Source organism: Penicillium rubens (genome assembly GCF_028828025.1).
Source record: "Penicillium rubens strain IBT 27055 chromosome Unknown utg000001l_segment0_segment0, whole genome shotgun sequence".
In the NCBI taxonomy this organism is placed as follows: domain Eukaryota; kingdom Fungi; phylum Ascomycota; class Eurotiomycetes; order Eurotiales; family Aspergillaceae; genus Penicillium; species Penicillium rubens.
In genome coordinates this window covers 5,789,862-5,805,088 of record NW_026890599.1, presented here as the reverse complement: position 1 = coordinate 5,805,088, position 15,227 = coordinate 5,789,862, and the positions used below count along the sequence as shown (strand labels likewise).

The 15,227-nt window shown below is 46.7% G+C and overlaps 4 protein-coding genes across 4 annotated transcripts; 2 read left to right on the top strand and 2 right to left on the bottom strand.

Annotated features, from left to right (window-relative positions):
- Positions 1-1,143: 1,143 nt before the first annotated feature.
- N7525_002225 (uncharacterized protein) lies at positions 1,144-1,539 on the bottom strand (the record flags this gene model as incomplete). Its single annotated transcript, XM_061212226.1, has 1 exon — positions 1,144-1,539. One exon carries the CDS (start codon positions 1,537-1,539, stop codon positions 1,144-1,146), a length of 396 nt encoding a protein of 131 aa, XP_061071452.1.
- A 6,899-nt stretch (positions 1,540-8,438) lies between these two features.
- Positions 8,439-9,764, top strand: N7525_002224 (glycoside hydrolase family 64 protein; the record flags this gene model as incomplete). The annotated part of the gene is made up of 1 exon (XM_002557084.1): positions 8,439-9,764. The coding sequence occupies one exon, from the start codon at positions 8,439-8,441 to the stop codon at positions 9,762-9,764; it is 1,326 nt and encodes a 441-aa protein (XP_002557130.1).
- A 1,250-nt stretch (positions 9,765-11,014) lies between these two features.
- Positions 11,015-13,898, top strand: N7525_002223 (putative sterol glucosyltransferase; the record flags this gene model as incomplete). The annotated part of the gene is made up of 7 exons (XM_002557085.2): positions 11,015-11,129; positions 11,185-11,872; positions 11,925-12,082; positions 12,135-12,498; positions 12,565-12,915; positions 12,979-13,640; positions 13,696-13,898. The coding sequence occupies 7 exons, from the start codon at positions 11,015-11,017 to the stop codon at positions 13,896-13,898; spliced, it is 2,541 nt and encodes an 846-aa protein (XP_002557131.2).
- Positions 13,899-14,130: 232 nt separating this feature from the next.
- N7525_002222 (DUF2985 domain-containing protein) lies at positions 14,131-15,020 on the bottom strand (the record flags this gene model as incomplete). Its single annotated transcript, XM_002557086.1, has 2 exons — positions 14,131-14,907; positions 14,970-15,020. The coding sequence occupies 2 exons, from the start codon at positions 15,018-15,020 to the stop codon at positions 14,131-14,133; spliced, it is 828 nt and encodes a 275-aa protein (XP_002557132.1).
- Positions 15,021-15,227: the final 207 nt, after the last annotated feature.

Sequence of the window (15,227 nt, the reverse complement as noted above, 5' to 3'; positions counted from 1 at the left end):
TACCTTAGTTCCAAACAACCTCTGGCTGTGCAGTTTGAACAATTAATGTGTTTAATACATTACTACCTATATGTTTTAATAGTATTCTAATATACTAGACCATATATAGCTGGAGAGCCAAATGTAGCCGACCCTGACTGCTGATTTGCTGCACTGTGCTTACGGTAACTGGCACAGTCATGGAGCTGCATAAGGAGATTGTCCAGGTGCTCGGGACGAAGCGGCCGGATATTCAATTATAGAGTTACGTGGGCTCGCGCGCTACACCTAAACAAGGCAGAAAGCCCTATGCCAAGACGCATGGTTTACTCTTGGCCTCGTATACGGGCGATCATGAAGAAACTTCAACTTTTGAGCTCCAAACTTTGCAAATGAGCTGGGCTCTAAAAATGTCCATGGTTCACAAAACGAATTCATTCTGTTATCTCTTTCTGCCAGATCAGAGATATAGTGGAAAGTGTTGGTACACAACAGCATGACCCGATCAGCACAGACTACGATCAAAGTGACGGCCATTGCCTTTTGTGAAGTGCCGTCCCAAGCTCATGCAATAAACCACGCTCCGCTGTTAAACGAGCACGGTTGAAACCTAGTTGGAGTGTAGCAGTGCTATCTGAAACGAAGCTTCGTGGGGGGATATCCTCGTAGGAGTGCTAGTTCGCTCGTAGTCGTAGTAGACACTCCGGCCATCCTTCCGAAAGCGATCATCACATGAGCGTTGATTAACGGTAGAGGATTTGCTCAGGATCTGGGGCTGGTTCAGGAGGTCCCACAACCACTGTATTCGATATTGTTTCGGACGCTAAAGACTTTACAATGGCTGCCTGTTCGAACAGTGACATGCCTACGTCGGCCTTGTGGTTTCGCCACAATACCAAGGTCAGCTTCGTGTTGCAGCAGAAACGGAACTGCCAATAGCTCGTGGTATAAGCAGAGTAACAGCACCGGTTAGAGCAGGCATCCTGTGCATCCATGTCAGCGAGGCATCCAGCGGCAAGTATCTCTCAAAAACGGCATAATCAGGGAAATAGAACGGAGACAAGACATAAATGAGTGGAGAAGAGACATGGGGTTTTGATGATGCTTCAAAATCCGCACATTGATACCAAGCTGCAGCGCCCCTTCGAGCTCCCCACCTCCGATTCAGAGGTTGGAAGTCCTTGGAAGAATCGGAGTCTCGAGGTTCAAGCGGTCCCAGGGCTCCTTGGTAGCGGTAGGAATGCGAGGAGAATCGCCAGCCGTGCGGATGTTCCAAGATGCCAGTGTCGGGCTTATGGCGGAGAGGAGCCTATCGTCGAGAGCTCGCATTCTGATCACTGTGCCGCGGCAGCTCAGAATCGGTTTTTTGTCAGACGGTTGATGAAAGACAGACGAGTCCCTAGAATCGGGGCCGCAGACATGAAGGTCTTTAGATACCCGTTCATGCCAGGTGAGGATTCTGTAAGCTGGTAAGAGCTGTTCCGCGAGACTTGAATTTTTCTTTCTTCGGCACACCGAAGCTGAACCCAACCGACGGCGCTTGCGGCTAGCAAACTCCATCGGGGGCGTCTCCAACGACCGCCTGAAAACTACGACGAGAAGTCAAGGGGCTTGCCGTCGTCGAGATGCCGGTCTGGGTACAGGCCGTGGGGCGGAGCAAGTTGGTATTGTGTTTGGCCAGCCTAGCTTATACCCCAGATTTTAAGGCACCTGGCACGGGCCAAACACAGCTAGGCTTGTTCATGAGGAGTCCTTGGTGAGCACATGTCCGACACCATTGCAGAGCACCAGAGACTCCCGCATTGTCTCTCTTTCTTCTTCCGTCCTCTACTTTTCACCTGGGCGATGTGAATTTTGCGATAGGTATTCTCCGCGAAATCAGTTGATCTGGCAGAGGCCAGAGTGGGGGGAGGAGGGGGGAAGAAAGAGAGAAAGAGAGAGAGAGAGAGAGAGAGAGAGAGAGAATAAGGTTGCGTTCTCTGACTGGGTTATACTACTAGTTATTTAGTTAGTTAGAAAACAACTGAAGCCTGACAAACAGACATCCGCCTGTCTACCATAACAGTAACTAATGTAATCTAGAGGACGAATCATCGGTACAAAGAAATTACCATAGTTATGATGAACTCTCCCTATGTCACGTGACTTCTTCTTCCCCATATATGTAGTCTGATCTACTTCCTTCCTCTGTATCACATACATAGCTCTGTGTCCAATACCTTATTGTACAGCCTTTATGATCTGCTTCATCCAGTAGATCTTATCAAGTTATAACCTGCCCACTTTGCCGAGCTTGCGGGAAACGGAAGATCTATTTACCGTGCTCCGAAAGATTATTCGTCTTTTGGAGCGTCCAACGAGCCCAATTCTGCCCAATATCATCCTTGCGAACTTCGAAGCGTAGTCAGGACCTTCGGAGCTTGTAGGCTATTAATCCGATAGAAGCGATTGACATTGAAATTTGCGGTGCTATTGAGAGGAAACCTCGTCACTATTTGCTCTTTCAATATGGTACTTCACCGCAGTCACTAGGTGGGTTCCACTATCCAGGAAGACGACAATACAAAAGCAATCAATAGATGGACCATTTATATATGTAAGATTAGCAGTCGGAGATAATATGGGAAGTAGGATACTTACATCTACTAAGTGTATTTTCTATCCTAGCATCGAGTCAATTAACAAGAGAACACATTCTGTGTCCAGAACATGAAAGTGGCATTCAAGCTTCCGCCTATAGCTTGTGCACGTGCTGACTGCTTCGCGGGTGGATCGAATGAGTGGTCGAAGCTTTAGGGCTTGAACTTACTATAGATAACAATGAACGGGGCAGAGACTTGTATACAATTAATCAATGAACTTGGTAGCCGAAGACTTAAATTTTGGCTGAGGGGCCGGGGGTGTGAATCGCTTCCGAATAATGGGGACTGGATGGATATGTGAGGGAAGAATTTACCTTTACATCTGAATCCTCGGTAACGCTGTCGTGTTTGTGCATGATCCCTTCTACTGCATATACAAATGATGTTTTAGAAACCCCGCTCAGATGTGGCGACGGTACAAGTGAATATAGCAATGGCGTAAGGTCTGGACAGGCTCGGAAGTTGCCAACATGTGTATGGATGTTCTCGACCCCATATTCAGACATTTCTGGCGTATCATAACATTCTTGCAAGCAGACATGCTCATTTCATACCTAGGATAAGTGCACCTGGGTTTTGGGGTAGCTATCGCACGTGTAGGAAGTAGTGCTGCATAGTTTCTGTGAACTTAGTTTTCAGTAGCCACTTACCCCTTACACATACTTGGCTCAATACGAGAGTTTCCCCGCGGCATTTCGTACATTTGCCGAATACAATTAACCCTTGGCATCTCCTCGACACAGATGTTTTGTCGGTCCAACATTCTAAGCTTATTGATCAATCACCCTTATTTCTGGAAGCATTTCCATCTTCACAGTAGGGGTCATAGAGTATAATGTAAATATCTTACCCGCCACGACTTTAGTAGACGGGCCTTTATCAATGAACACCGGAGCCAAATCCCAGATGTCCTCCATAGGAATATCCACGAATCGGATCAGACTAGCTACATTTTATTCTGGCTTATTCTGTCTAGAAAGATGATCCCAGCCACAGATGGAAAGAGTTTACCGACATCCTCATACCAGTTCCTTCACGCTTAAATTCCCACCACCTCCATTGCAAGTCAATGATGACGTCAATGCTTCTTTTCTTACACAACAATTCAACTAAGCTTTTCAATGCCGCTAACGTTTAGCGACACCCAGTCCATGTTATAAGGCACGGCGTGTCCTCAACGCCATGGCAAATGGAGGCAGCAACGCCATCATTATCACCACTGCTATTTTGTTGGGCTTTTCGCTAATCACTGTTTGTCTCCGGTGTTTTGTCCGACTGAAAATTGTGAAGTCGTTTGGATCCGATGATGTGTTGTTGGTAGCAGCGGCAGTAAGTCTCAACGGAAAAGTGTCTTCTAATTACGGAGAGGTCAAACTAAAATACGCGAAGATCTTTAATATAGTATTCGCTGTATGTGGAATCGTGGGCGCCCTGTACGGGATGGGAAAGGCGCCGGCGTATTTAAGTCATAGACCGGACGATGTTCGCCGTGGTTTGCTGGTTGGTGTTCATGACACACGCATCTTCTGATAAGTAGAGCTTGCTGACTACTGTGGTCGATAGTGTTGGTGGCTAGGACAGATATTTTACGTATTTACTTGCACCATTACCAGACTATCTATTGCCACCACCCTCCTTCGTCTTACGATCCAGCGCATCCATTTATGGGTTCTTTACGGTATTATGGTGATTTCGACGGCGGTGGGAATCGTCTTTCTTTTCTTCACAATCTTCCAATGTCGCCCAGTCGCGCACTATTGGAATCGATCATCAACGAAAGGCCGCTGCCTTGACATAAATATTCTTCTGGGTATCGTCTATATGTATAGTGGGGTGGCAGCAGCATGCGATTTCACCATTGGCTCCTTACCTATTTTCATGGTCTGGAGGCTTCAGATGAAGCGTGGAACGAAATTCGTCTTGTCGACAATTTTGGGACTTGCTTATATGTTCGTATACTCCAATTTCCCTCTTATCCTAGAGCTTATGCTGATGATGAGCAGAGCTAGCGTGGCTGTCATAGTCCGTATCCCATTTTTGCATTACGCAGGCAGACCAGACTTCCTTTGTGAGTTGATTCACATCGTCCACATACCACTTCGGTCTAATTTAGCAGACGAAACAACACAGATTTCGATATGGTCGAACGTAGAAGCCAGTTTAGGGATAGCTGCCAGTAGCCTAATAACCCTTCGACCTTTGCTTCGAGCTTTAACAAATCCGGGTTCATCAATAACGAACCAGCACGGACGCGTTACTTCCTTTCCGGTTCTGAATAGTTGTTCTGATGGTGAGGACCTTGAATCGCCTCGCGAATACCAAACTGGCATTTATAACCGCGGTCATTTTACAAATTAACGAGGTCAACTTCTTGGTTTGCAATGTAGGAGATGGACGGGAAAGCTTGTGACACTTGTAAAATGGGTACACTAGCACCTTCACTAACCGGCTACCGATGCGAACCCCTGCTATAATGTATTGAACAAAAAAGATCTTTGCAGTGTTGAATTGATTTTGCAATAGCTCTCTGCGTAGCCCTCGCATTTCCTTGATGACGGGGCTTGTCGTATACTTGTCCCAAAATAAAAGTGAGTGTCACTGGTGAGCTCATGGGAACCAATAAGACATGGAGCGCTCGGATGGTCACGAGATATAATTGACCTCGGTTGTTTAATGTACACTCTGATCTGGCTTGGATCGTCAACAAAACGGTGAGGTAATTTTAAACCGCACATACAAGGCTGTCACCGGTGCATCGATGAAGATGCAACGAGTTAATGTCACACTATCAATTATAACGTCGGGCGAAAGAGCCACTGACCATGCGGAAATCAAGAAACCGCAAATATAAACGCAAGAACGGTTTGGATTAAGCTATCTTCATGATATCTTTAGTATCTCATTATCATACTAAACAATGCGCTGTTTCACCTGAACCTGAAAATATATATCCTGAAATCCGACTTCGATATGTCTGAAGAAACCATCACCGAAGTTGAAGTACTGGATAGTGTTGGAGTCACTATCGATACAACCGCAAACCACCTTGGACGCAATAGAATCGACAGAAGTACCTTTCGAAAATATCTTTGCGATTATTCCAACCTCGCTGCGTCCGATCGCCAACTGCTTAAGGCTGCAAGGCATAACTTTCGATGTGCCAATCGTGCCTTGTTTCTAGCCGAGGCGCATAAGGAATTGGTATGCTGGCTGGCGAAAAACAACCACAATATCTCATCAAAATCCATTAAATGGTATAGTCGGAAGAAAATCGTTCCCAAACACCACCTGCCATTACTTGGAGTTTCGTCGCAAACGTCCCATCCAAGAAGCCAACTACAGCGTATCAAGAAGACAGCAGATCAAGTATATATGACCTTGACGACGCCAATGTAATCCCCCCGCCTACTTAGGCTTGCGGCTATCTTCTGACCGCCAAGTAGATCCTAATTTCTTAAATAATGTTATACGATACCGCATAATCCGGGATCAGCGAGTTGAGTCTCCATTAGTAGGCGAGTATATACCCTTTCATTTGAACGATGAAACAACCTAAGTCACCTTCCATTGTCGCGATCCTTGAACTTGTCAATAGGGCCATCCGTGCCCACAAGAAGCTCCCTCAGTAAGCAAATGTCGCGAAGCTTCAGGGTTGAATCTTGTTAGATGCCTTAGCATCACATTTATGATAGAGCTAGATTGTCTGCCTGCCATCTCTCTCTCTCTCTCTCCTCTTTTCGTCCACCTAATACATACTGTGCTTTCTCTATCCGCTTATCATCAGTATCGTAACTCTATGAAATCTCTAGCCTTGCAGGCACAACATTGTCGCATTTTAAAAGGCTCCTACGCCGTTTTAATTGGCTACTTTTATATTTTCAAGGAAAGTTCATAGTGTCCGGTTGGAACGTTTACATTCCCTGATTGATGTTCAGCCGCACGCCTTAAGTCCAATGGTATTGGAGGGTAGGTACAGCCAGGGAGATATTGCGGGGTAGAAATCTTCTGTAGGGCACACGTCCTTCTTACTGCGTGTAATATGTACTGTTAGCGAATCCATTCTTTTCCGTTGAACGACCGTAAGTTGAATGTTTCCGCTATCTGAAGATGCCTGCGGATGATTTCGCAACCGGGGCACATCTTCTATATCTCGGGATACCCAATTTATGTTCTCCACAGGAAGACTTCTGGCAAAGGCGGCTTTTGACCATCCGATAACTCGAACCACGACCCTAAACTTGAATACCGGGCATCATAATATAACTACTCCAGAAAGTGCAGTTTACTAATGACTCATGAAGACGTAAAGCATAAAAGCCAGCGTATGATTTAGAAATTGTATACATCGTAAAACAAGCTAAGAAGGTACACAACTTCTCAAAGCAAACTCGATGGTAAAAATCGGGGGAATGAAACAGGGCAAGGCTTACAGTAGCGATTGGCGGGCTAGAAATGTCCTCAATAATAAACACAAGGCCTTGCAAACTGTCGAAGATTAATGACTACGGGACTGGCATGAGGCTTGACCGCGGTGGATATGGTTGGAAATAAAATTTATACGATAGAGTAAGACGAATAAAAGGGGGATTATCTAGGTAGTTAGGATTTCTACACATAATGATTGATAATAGATACATGTTGTCTTGCTCGACATTCGTTTCCCCTTGAACCTTAGATGAACACGCTCCCTTACAGCGCTGTCCAGGTAAAATAACGGAAAGAAACACCATATATAGGCAGTCCAAAGGGAGATGTTGCGTCACCCTCGATGCCAGACACGCGCAGAGCAAACGTATATCAACCGAACTGGATATACCGGTTAGAAGTGAAATATGGGAAGAATAATTGGAATATAACAAGTTTAGCACTGCTTAAATCAGCTCAGAAGGTATGAATTCCTGATCTACGTAGGAAGACCGGAGTTCTCAAATGAATGTGTTGGAAATTGATCACCGAATATGCGCAGGGGTGTTGCAATGAGTTACATTCCTAGGCCGAGTTTACCTCCGCTCTTGTTGCGCGTAGCCATTTGTCGTAGCCATTTGTAGGAGCAGGGCATACAGTATCCTTGTTCTATTGCATAATTACGACCTTACGACTCACCGCTCGTATTACTTTACCACCATCTAAGTTATATACTGCGGCAGCTTGAATTTCCATTTTACATGCCCATTAAAAAGGCCGGCCTCATATTCAAAACTTTGTAACCCTTCATTCTTCCCATTCCAGGCACAACGAGAAGGCCATATGTCTACTGAAACATATGTCTACATAGATATTTTGTCTCCGTCTTTAACAGGTTCAATTGGCTTTGATTACATTATTACCCCACCCTCAAGGTTCACTTCAGTGTTGGAAAAAGAGAAACACTGAAATACCAAACTACTATTCTGTAAACACGAAATTGATTGAAAAAGAGGAAGCTAGAAAATATCATTGATGTTATTAACGTGCTATTTTGTTTTCTTTTCGGTCCCCTTTATTCATTTAGTGCATACTTCTACGAGCTATTATCTTAGGCCAGTGTTCAAGAAATGTGCCAGATGGGAAGCGCGGATCTGGTATGCATTGTCCCGACGTTCTTCACTGGAACTCGGTAGTTAATATAATAGACGTCTCTCGGCTATCATAAAACAGCCCCAGCATCCACTCTAAGGACTCTACATGTTATCTATTTGTGAATCAAGTTGAACTTCTCGGACCTGTTGCTTCTTACTACGTTAGTTCGGTATGCAGACCTTGCTTTACTCAACATTAAAACCTCTGTTTCTCTTCCGAAGAGATTATTTCTTATAATCGTCAGAGTCATCTATTACGATGCGTACATTCTCAGTCCTTGCGGCCACAATAACTGCTGCATTCACTTGTTATGCTTTGGCCGTTCCTATCATTGTTCATCCTGGTGATGCGAATGACCTTCTCACCACATCTCGAGATACTGTCAATGAGACAATTTCCACCAAGGAGTCTGCTGATCCTGGCCATCTGTCAACCGCTACATTCGAACAGCTCTCCGTCTCAGTGTACAACAATATCAACAGTAACAATATCAAAGTATACGTTACTGGACTCGATCCCAACAGGAACCTTGTCTTACTCACTCCTAATGGGACTTGGTACAGACCAGCCGAAAGCAGCGATGCCACCGGGCCTCAAAAAATCAAGGAAGATATCGCTATCCCTATTGGCGCTTATGGAACAGCTACTCCTATTACCCTCCCGACCCATGTGTCCTCAGGTCGAATTTGGGTCGCAGATGGTGACCTAACCTTCTTTACGGAGGTAGTTGGCGTTGGCATTCTATCCCTTGTCGAGCCCTCTGCGGTTAATCCAAATGATCCCAGTGCAGCCGCCAACTGGGGATTCGTCGAGCTCACAACGGACTCTAGCGGAATCACAGTCAATCTAAGCTATGTTGACTTTGTCGGTCTCCCCCTTGGTATCGAGATTCAGGGCAGTGGGGGCACGCAAACCACCCCCGGCGTGGTTAAGAATGCTTTATCATCCATATGCAATGCTCTGGCGGTACAATCATCTTTAGATGGCCAGCCCTGGAAAGAGCTCTGCATGACCAACAACAAAGGCAATATTCTCCGCGTGATTTCTCCTTACAACTACATGGCCCTTTACCCGACTGCCTTCGATTCCTACTGGACCAACTATATCTCTCAGGCGTGGTCTACATACGAGGACGCACCTCTCACCGTTGATACGCAGGCATCAGCTGGCCTCGTAAACTGTACAGTGTCAAGTGGTATCTTGACGTGCGCTGGAGACAATCGAGGATACCCGCAGCCAGTGGCCAGCGATATCTTTGGCTGCAATAGTGGCCCATTTGAACTCGAGGCCAGCGACAATGCTGTTCATCAGGCTGTTGTGCCACGTCTATGTGCTGCAATCAACCGATCAACACTTTTGCTCGGAGGTGGTAATGTACAACCGAGGCTCGCCTCAACTCATTACTACACGGTATCACCGACAAATTATTACAGCAAGTTTGTCCATCAGCATGAGAGCCGAGGGAAGGGCTATGCCTTTGCTTATGATGACGTGACAGCTGATGACGCGCCAAATGCCTCTGGGCTTCTCTCTGATCCCAACCCCACACTCCTCACTATAACCATTGGAGGGTCAACGGCTTAGAACTGGGTGAAGCTTTCTCTTGGGTAACTATTCAGTGTACAAGTGAAGGAATTTGAAAAATCCAATGTAGATACTAAGTTAAATGCATATTTTGCGTATTGGTGCTGTATTGGTGCTGTATTTCTTTTGCAATCTGCTGCCAGCAGTAGTAGTCCTCATTGGTATGGCCGGGCTAGCTTTCGAATACATACGAGGGCTGCCAGAGTTTTGCTGGTTTATCCTGACCGGCTGCTGTTTGGTTTGAGGATCATGTTGCCAATTGACATGGTGTTTTTCATCATCGATACGGACCTGAGAGTTTGAGCGTCACAACCCGTAACAGGAACGACGAGAAGCAGCTTTTTAAAGCCAGAAACCAACGGAATCATAGATCAATACTATAGGAGAAACCATCCGGCCAAGGTGTATAATGTAAACCAAAATTTAGCTGAAAGTGAAGATGGATTTCGCCCAGTCAAAGCAAATTCTGCGATTGACAAGTCACATACATCCGGACAAGCTTAGCGAAAAAGCAGGCGCTCATGCTTCTGATCGGAACCAGGGGTGCGAGCTTTACCCTACGACCGTACGAACATATCATTCCTCCAGAAGCCAGATTCAAACCGCAGGCCCCTCTCTCATATCCGGTTAATATCTAGAGTCTGGCAGCGGCGATTTGGGAGATATTGGGCATCAAGGCATTATTCCGTAATAAATATGTTACAGACGATGAGATGGGTTCCCAGCATATTGACGTGTTAGGCCCGATGCCCACTAGTTGTTGGGAACGCTGGAAAGAACCTGGGGAATTCTTTGATCCAAGTATATCCTCTGAAGTCCCGATCCCTGGCGTTGGGTCAAAACCTGAGTGATTGAACCGGTTATCGTGGAGTTGGGAGGCGGTGATAAAGACGGTATAGTGGAGTGAGGTATGCAAAAAGAGCACCCACTTCCTAGCATTCTCTTAACCAGCATCACCATCCAATGAGCATCAGTTAGGCCTTCGGGCCCCTTTTATTTACTCATCCTCAAATACGTCATCCTTACCATCCTTGCCATCTCATCCATGGATAGCCTTGTACGAGTGGAGATCCAATAGGGCGCTAGTCATCCCGCACGGACCAATATTGAAGTTTCAATTGGGATCCACCAATCCCAACCTGCCGAAGGGTACGAGTACGAGGCTAGCCTATCTCTTATTTGCTATTAGAGGCTCAGCTTTCCCAGATTTTTCCAAGGTTAACTTCAAGATTTCTCATCAAGTTCGAAACATGGGAGCCTCCACACACGCTGGAATTGGTGAAGAACAAGAGGAGGGGTCGGCCCCTCCACCATATTCGTTGGTTGCCGACGGTGGACTCGTGGCAGAATCGGGGAACGTCCAAGGTAGGTCGAGCGACGAGGATAATGATCTGTCGGGCGGTTCTGATACTCGTTATAGGCGACGGCCGAATTGATGTGAACCTGGAGTCTAAGATTGCGAGAACCCTCGCCAAAGTCATCGACTTGCAGCAAGAAGACATCCACAATCCACCTCCCGACTATATTGACCCTACCAAGCAAGAAACGTCATGCGAATTTGATCTCAGCATTGTCATTCAGATCGTGGGGAGTCGTGGAGACGTACAACCTTTCATCGCGCTCGGGAATGCGTTACAAAAGCATGGTCATCGGGTCCGAATTGCCACACATGATGTCTTCGCAGACTTCGTACACGAGTCAGGATTAGAGTTCTTTCCCGTCGGCGGAGATCCTGCCGAGTTGATGGCATTTATGGTCAAGAATCCCGGTTTGATTCCGCAAATGAAGACACTCCGCGCAGGGGAGGTGCAAAGAAAACAGGCTATGGTAGCGACAATGCTCGATGGGTGCTGGAGATCCTGCATTGAAGATGACCCAGTCACAAACCAGCCATTTGTTGCAGATGCCATCATTGCCAATCCTCCTAGCTTTGCGCACGTTCACTGTGCGCAGGCTCTAGGCGTTCCAGTCCATTTGATGTTTACAATGCCATGGAGCAGTACCAAGGCGTTTCCACATCCGCTCGCCAATCTAAATCCGTCTTCTATGGATCCTCGGACTGCAAATTGGGTTTCTTATGGAGTTGTTGAGTGGTTGACATGGCAAGGGTAAGTTTACCTATGGGGAATAGGGCTTAGGAGACTGACATGGTTAATTTAGGCTCGGAGATGTGATCAATCGATGGCGGGTTTCAATAGACTTGGAGCCTGTTCCCGCAACAGAAGGGCCATCCCTCGCCGAGACGTTGAAGATACCCTATACATATTGTTGGTCTCCTGCCCTTGTGCCGAAACCACGGGACTGGCCGGGTCACATTGGTATGTCATCACTCTAGTTCCCTGTTGCAATGATGAAAGCTAAATCGGTTAGATGTCTGCGGATTTTTCTTTAGAGATCCCCCATCCTATTCCCCACCCTCAGAGCTAAGGGAGTTCCTGCAAGCTGGCCCCCCTCCTGTCTATATAGGCTTCGGCAGTATTGTGGTTGATGACCCTCAAAAGCTAATAGACACCGTTGTCATTGCGGTGGTAAGGGCAGGTGTACGTGCAATCATTTCAAAGGGTTGGAGTGGGCTAGTCGGAAGCCCAAACCCCAATATCTATTATATTGGCGACTGTCCACATGAGTGGCTCTTTCAACATGTCGCTGCAGTAGTTCATCATGGGGGCGCAGGAACTACCGCTTGTGGTCTCCTAAATGGACGACCAACTACTATCGTGCCTTTTTTCGGCGAGTGAGTTATCAATCCTTTAATGGACCCGTCTTTGAGCTGCGAGACTGCAAGCACTGATTCTCCTAGCCAACCCTTCTGGGGCAACATGGTTGCTAGAGCCGGCGCTGGACCTAAACCTATTCCATTTCCATCTCTCAACTTTCAGACACTGACAGCTGCTATCCAATTTTGCCTCACTCCAGAGGCAACAGAAGCCGCACGTAAGTTGGCCATCAAGATGCAGACCGAATCAGGTGTAACAGCAGCCGTGGAATCATTCCATCGGAATCTCCCCGTGGACAAAATGAGATGCAGTTTAATGCCCAACCAGGTTGCAGTCTGGAGATATAAAAAAGGCAAAAACAGCGTGACCCTATCGAATGCAGCCGTGCAGATCTTGATTGAACACCAAAAGATAGAGGAAAAACGTCTTCAATTGTTCGTACCCTAACTCGAGCCAGTATGTGAACTTACTAACTAATGACTCTCATGCTCCATCAGTCACCTCGCCAATCCAATCATTATTGAACATCGCCGCTGGGATCCTATAACTGGAATGTTGGCTGCAGCTACCAAGACCGGGTCAAGTATGCTCGGCTCGACCGCTGACATGATTTACAACCCATACAAGGAATACAAACGCGGTCGTTCTCCCAACACATCAGCCAGGGGCTTGCAAGCCCCTGCGCTCCCAGGCAGCTCGGTTTCACGGGAATCATCGTCAACAAGAATCTCTGCTACAGATGGAGCAAATTCGCATAATAGTCGGACGCCATCCGTTGGACCTGGGTCCGAAATTCAACCCGAGGAAAGCAGAAATGGGTTATTGGTCGCAGGCAGCATGCTAGGCGCGACGATGAAAGGCTTTGGCAAATTCACCGGATCATACTTCAAAGGGGTGATAGTTGACATTCCCCATGCCACTGCAGAAGGCTTCCGGCAGGTTCCTCGGCTGTATGGGGAAACGCCCAAGGACTACGGCGGGGTTCAGGATTGGAAATCCGGTGCGATTGTTGGTGGCAGGAATTTCGTGGATGGCATGACTGATGGCTTCACCGGTCTCTTTACACAACCTGTCAATGGGGCAAAGGAGGAGGGTGCTTTAGGTGCAGTCAAGGGGTTTGCGAAGGGCACTGCTGGGCTTGCAACAAAGGTCCCCTCCGGTAAGCAATTATCCCAATTCAGCTACGGACCAAGCTAACTGTGCCGTACGATAAGCCGGGCTCGGACTAGTGGCTTATCCTTTTCAAGGAATTAGTAAAAGTATTGAGGCGGCGTTCCGTACACAAAGTCGCAAGGCCATTGTGAAGGCACGGCTAAAGGATGGGTATTATGAAGCAAGAAGTATGCAGATGACTGATGAAGAGCGGCGTGAAATTCTGCACTCGTTTGACCGATCCCTTCGCTCATCGGATACATGAATAGACTTAATTACTGGATATCGACAATTCTACTGCTCAATATATTATAGTCGTTTGAGGAAGAAGAATTTCCAAAGCGTAGACCTGCGAAAGTGCAGGTAGATACTATAATATCTGGCTCCCTATAAGAGAAAGTACGCACAGTCGCCATTGAAGTAATTTTTCATTGCAAGCGTCAAATTGTACCAAGTCAACTAAAAGACACGATACTCAAAGAATCCTTTCAATGCTCTCATAAATTCGGCTTTATAGAGGTATAATCGCCGCTCTTTCCCCCTGGTATAATTGGTTCCGTAGCCCGAGGGATCAAAAGAAGAGCACCGGGGTGCTCGCTAGCTTTCTTCACGCGCTTCTTCTCCAACCACATCACAATCCCAGCAACACCAGCAACAACACAAGCAAGGCCGACAAAGAGACCAGTTGTCCAACTCGGCCGGTCAAACCGATTCATTGCCCACATGCAAACAGCCAAGCAAATCTGAAAGACTGTATTGAGGATATTACCCCACACCACAACATCCATTTTCCACAACGGGGTGGGCGTAGCCTGTTCAGCCGCTGGATAATTCTCCTGCGTGTTGATAGGAAGCACACTGAGCTCTTGAGCTTTTAGGAACCAGTTCTTATGAATCTCCGCCAGGCGGGTGAACCCTTTCCGTCGGCTAGCTCCCGACCAGCCCAATCGCCAGAAGAACCATTGGTAAAGGTCACGGATACGCCACGGTGCTAATCCAAATCCAGTAACGCAGAATAAGGCATTCAAGATTTGGGAATCGATCTCAATCCAAATGCGGCGCGATGAATCGAGGCTATCGCAACTTGGATGACACATTGCGGGCGCTGCATTGCACATCAACAGGAAAAGCATCCCACCCCATGCGACCACATTCAGACCGTAAATTGTAATGCAAGCTCCCAATGGTGTACACATCCACCGAATGAAGGCATGGGCCTTTTCTTGCCATGAGGCCTTGGGAATAGTCTCGGCCGTGTTGTTGGGAACAGTCATCTGCAACAGGCATCAGTGATGAATTTCATGAAATTGTTATTATCATGACTCGAGGTGCTAACCTGGCTATCGGATAGCAATAATTTAGCGGTGCTAGTACTGTCGACTTCCATCTCGTCAATATTCGGCATCAATCTCTAGTTCATCATGTGTCCAAATTGAAATCGGTGGAACTAATATATTTGACCACAGGGTGGAGATTTAATATATAAGGCTAGAAAAGAGTGATCCGCAAATAATTCACCGTGAATTTGCCACGCCATGCAATAAGAGTTTTTTACACTTTCAAGGCGAGTACGGGGTAGCAGGTCCCTGATTCA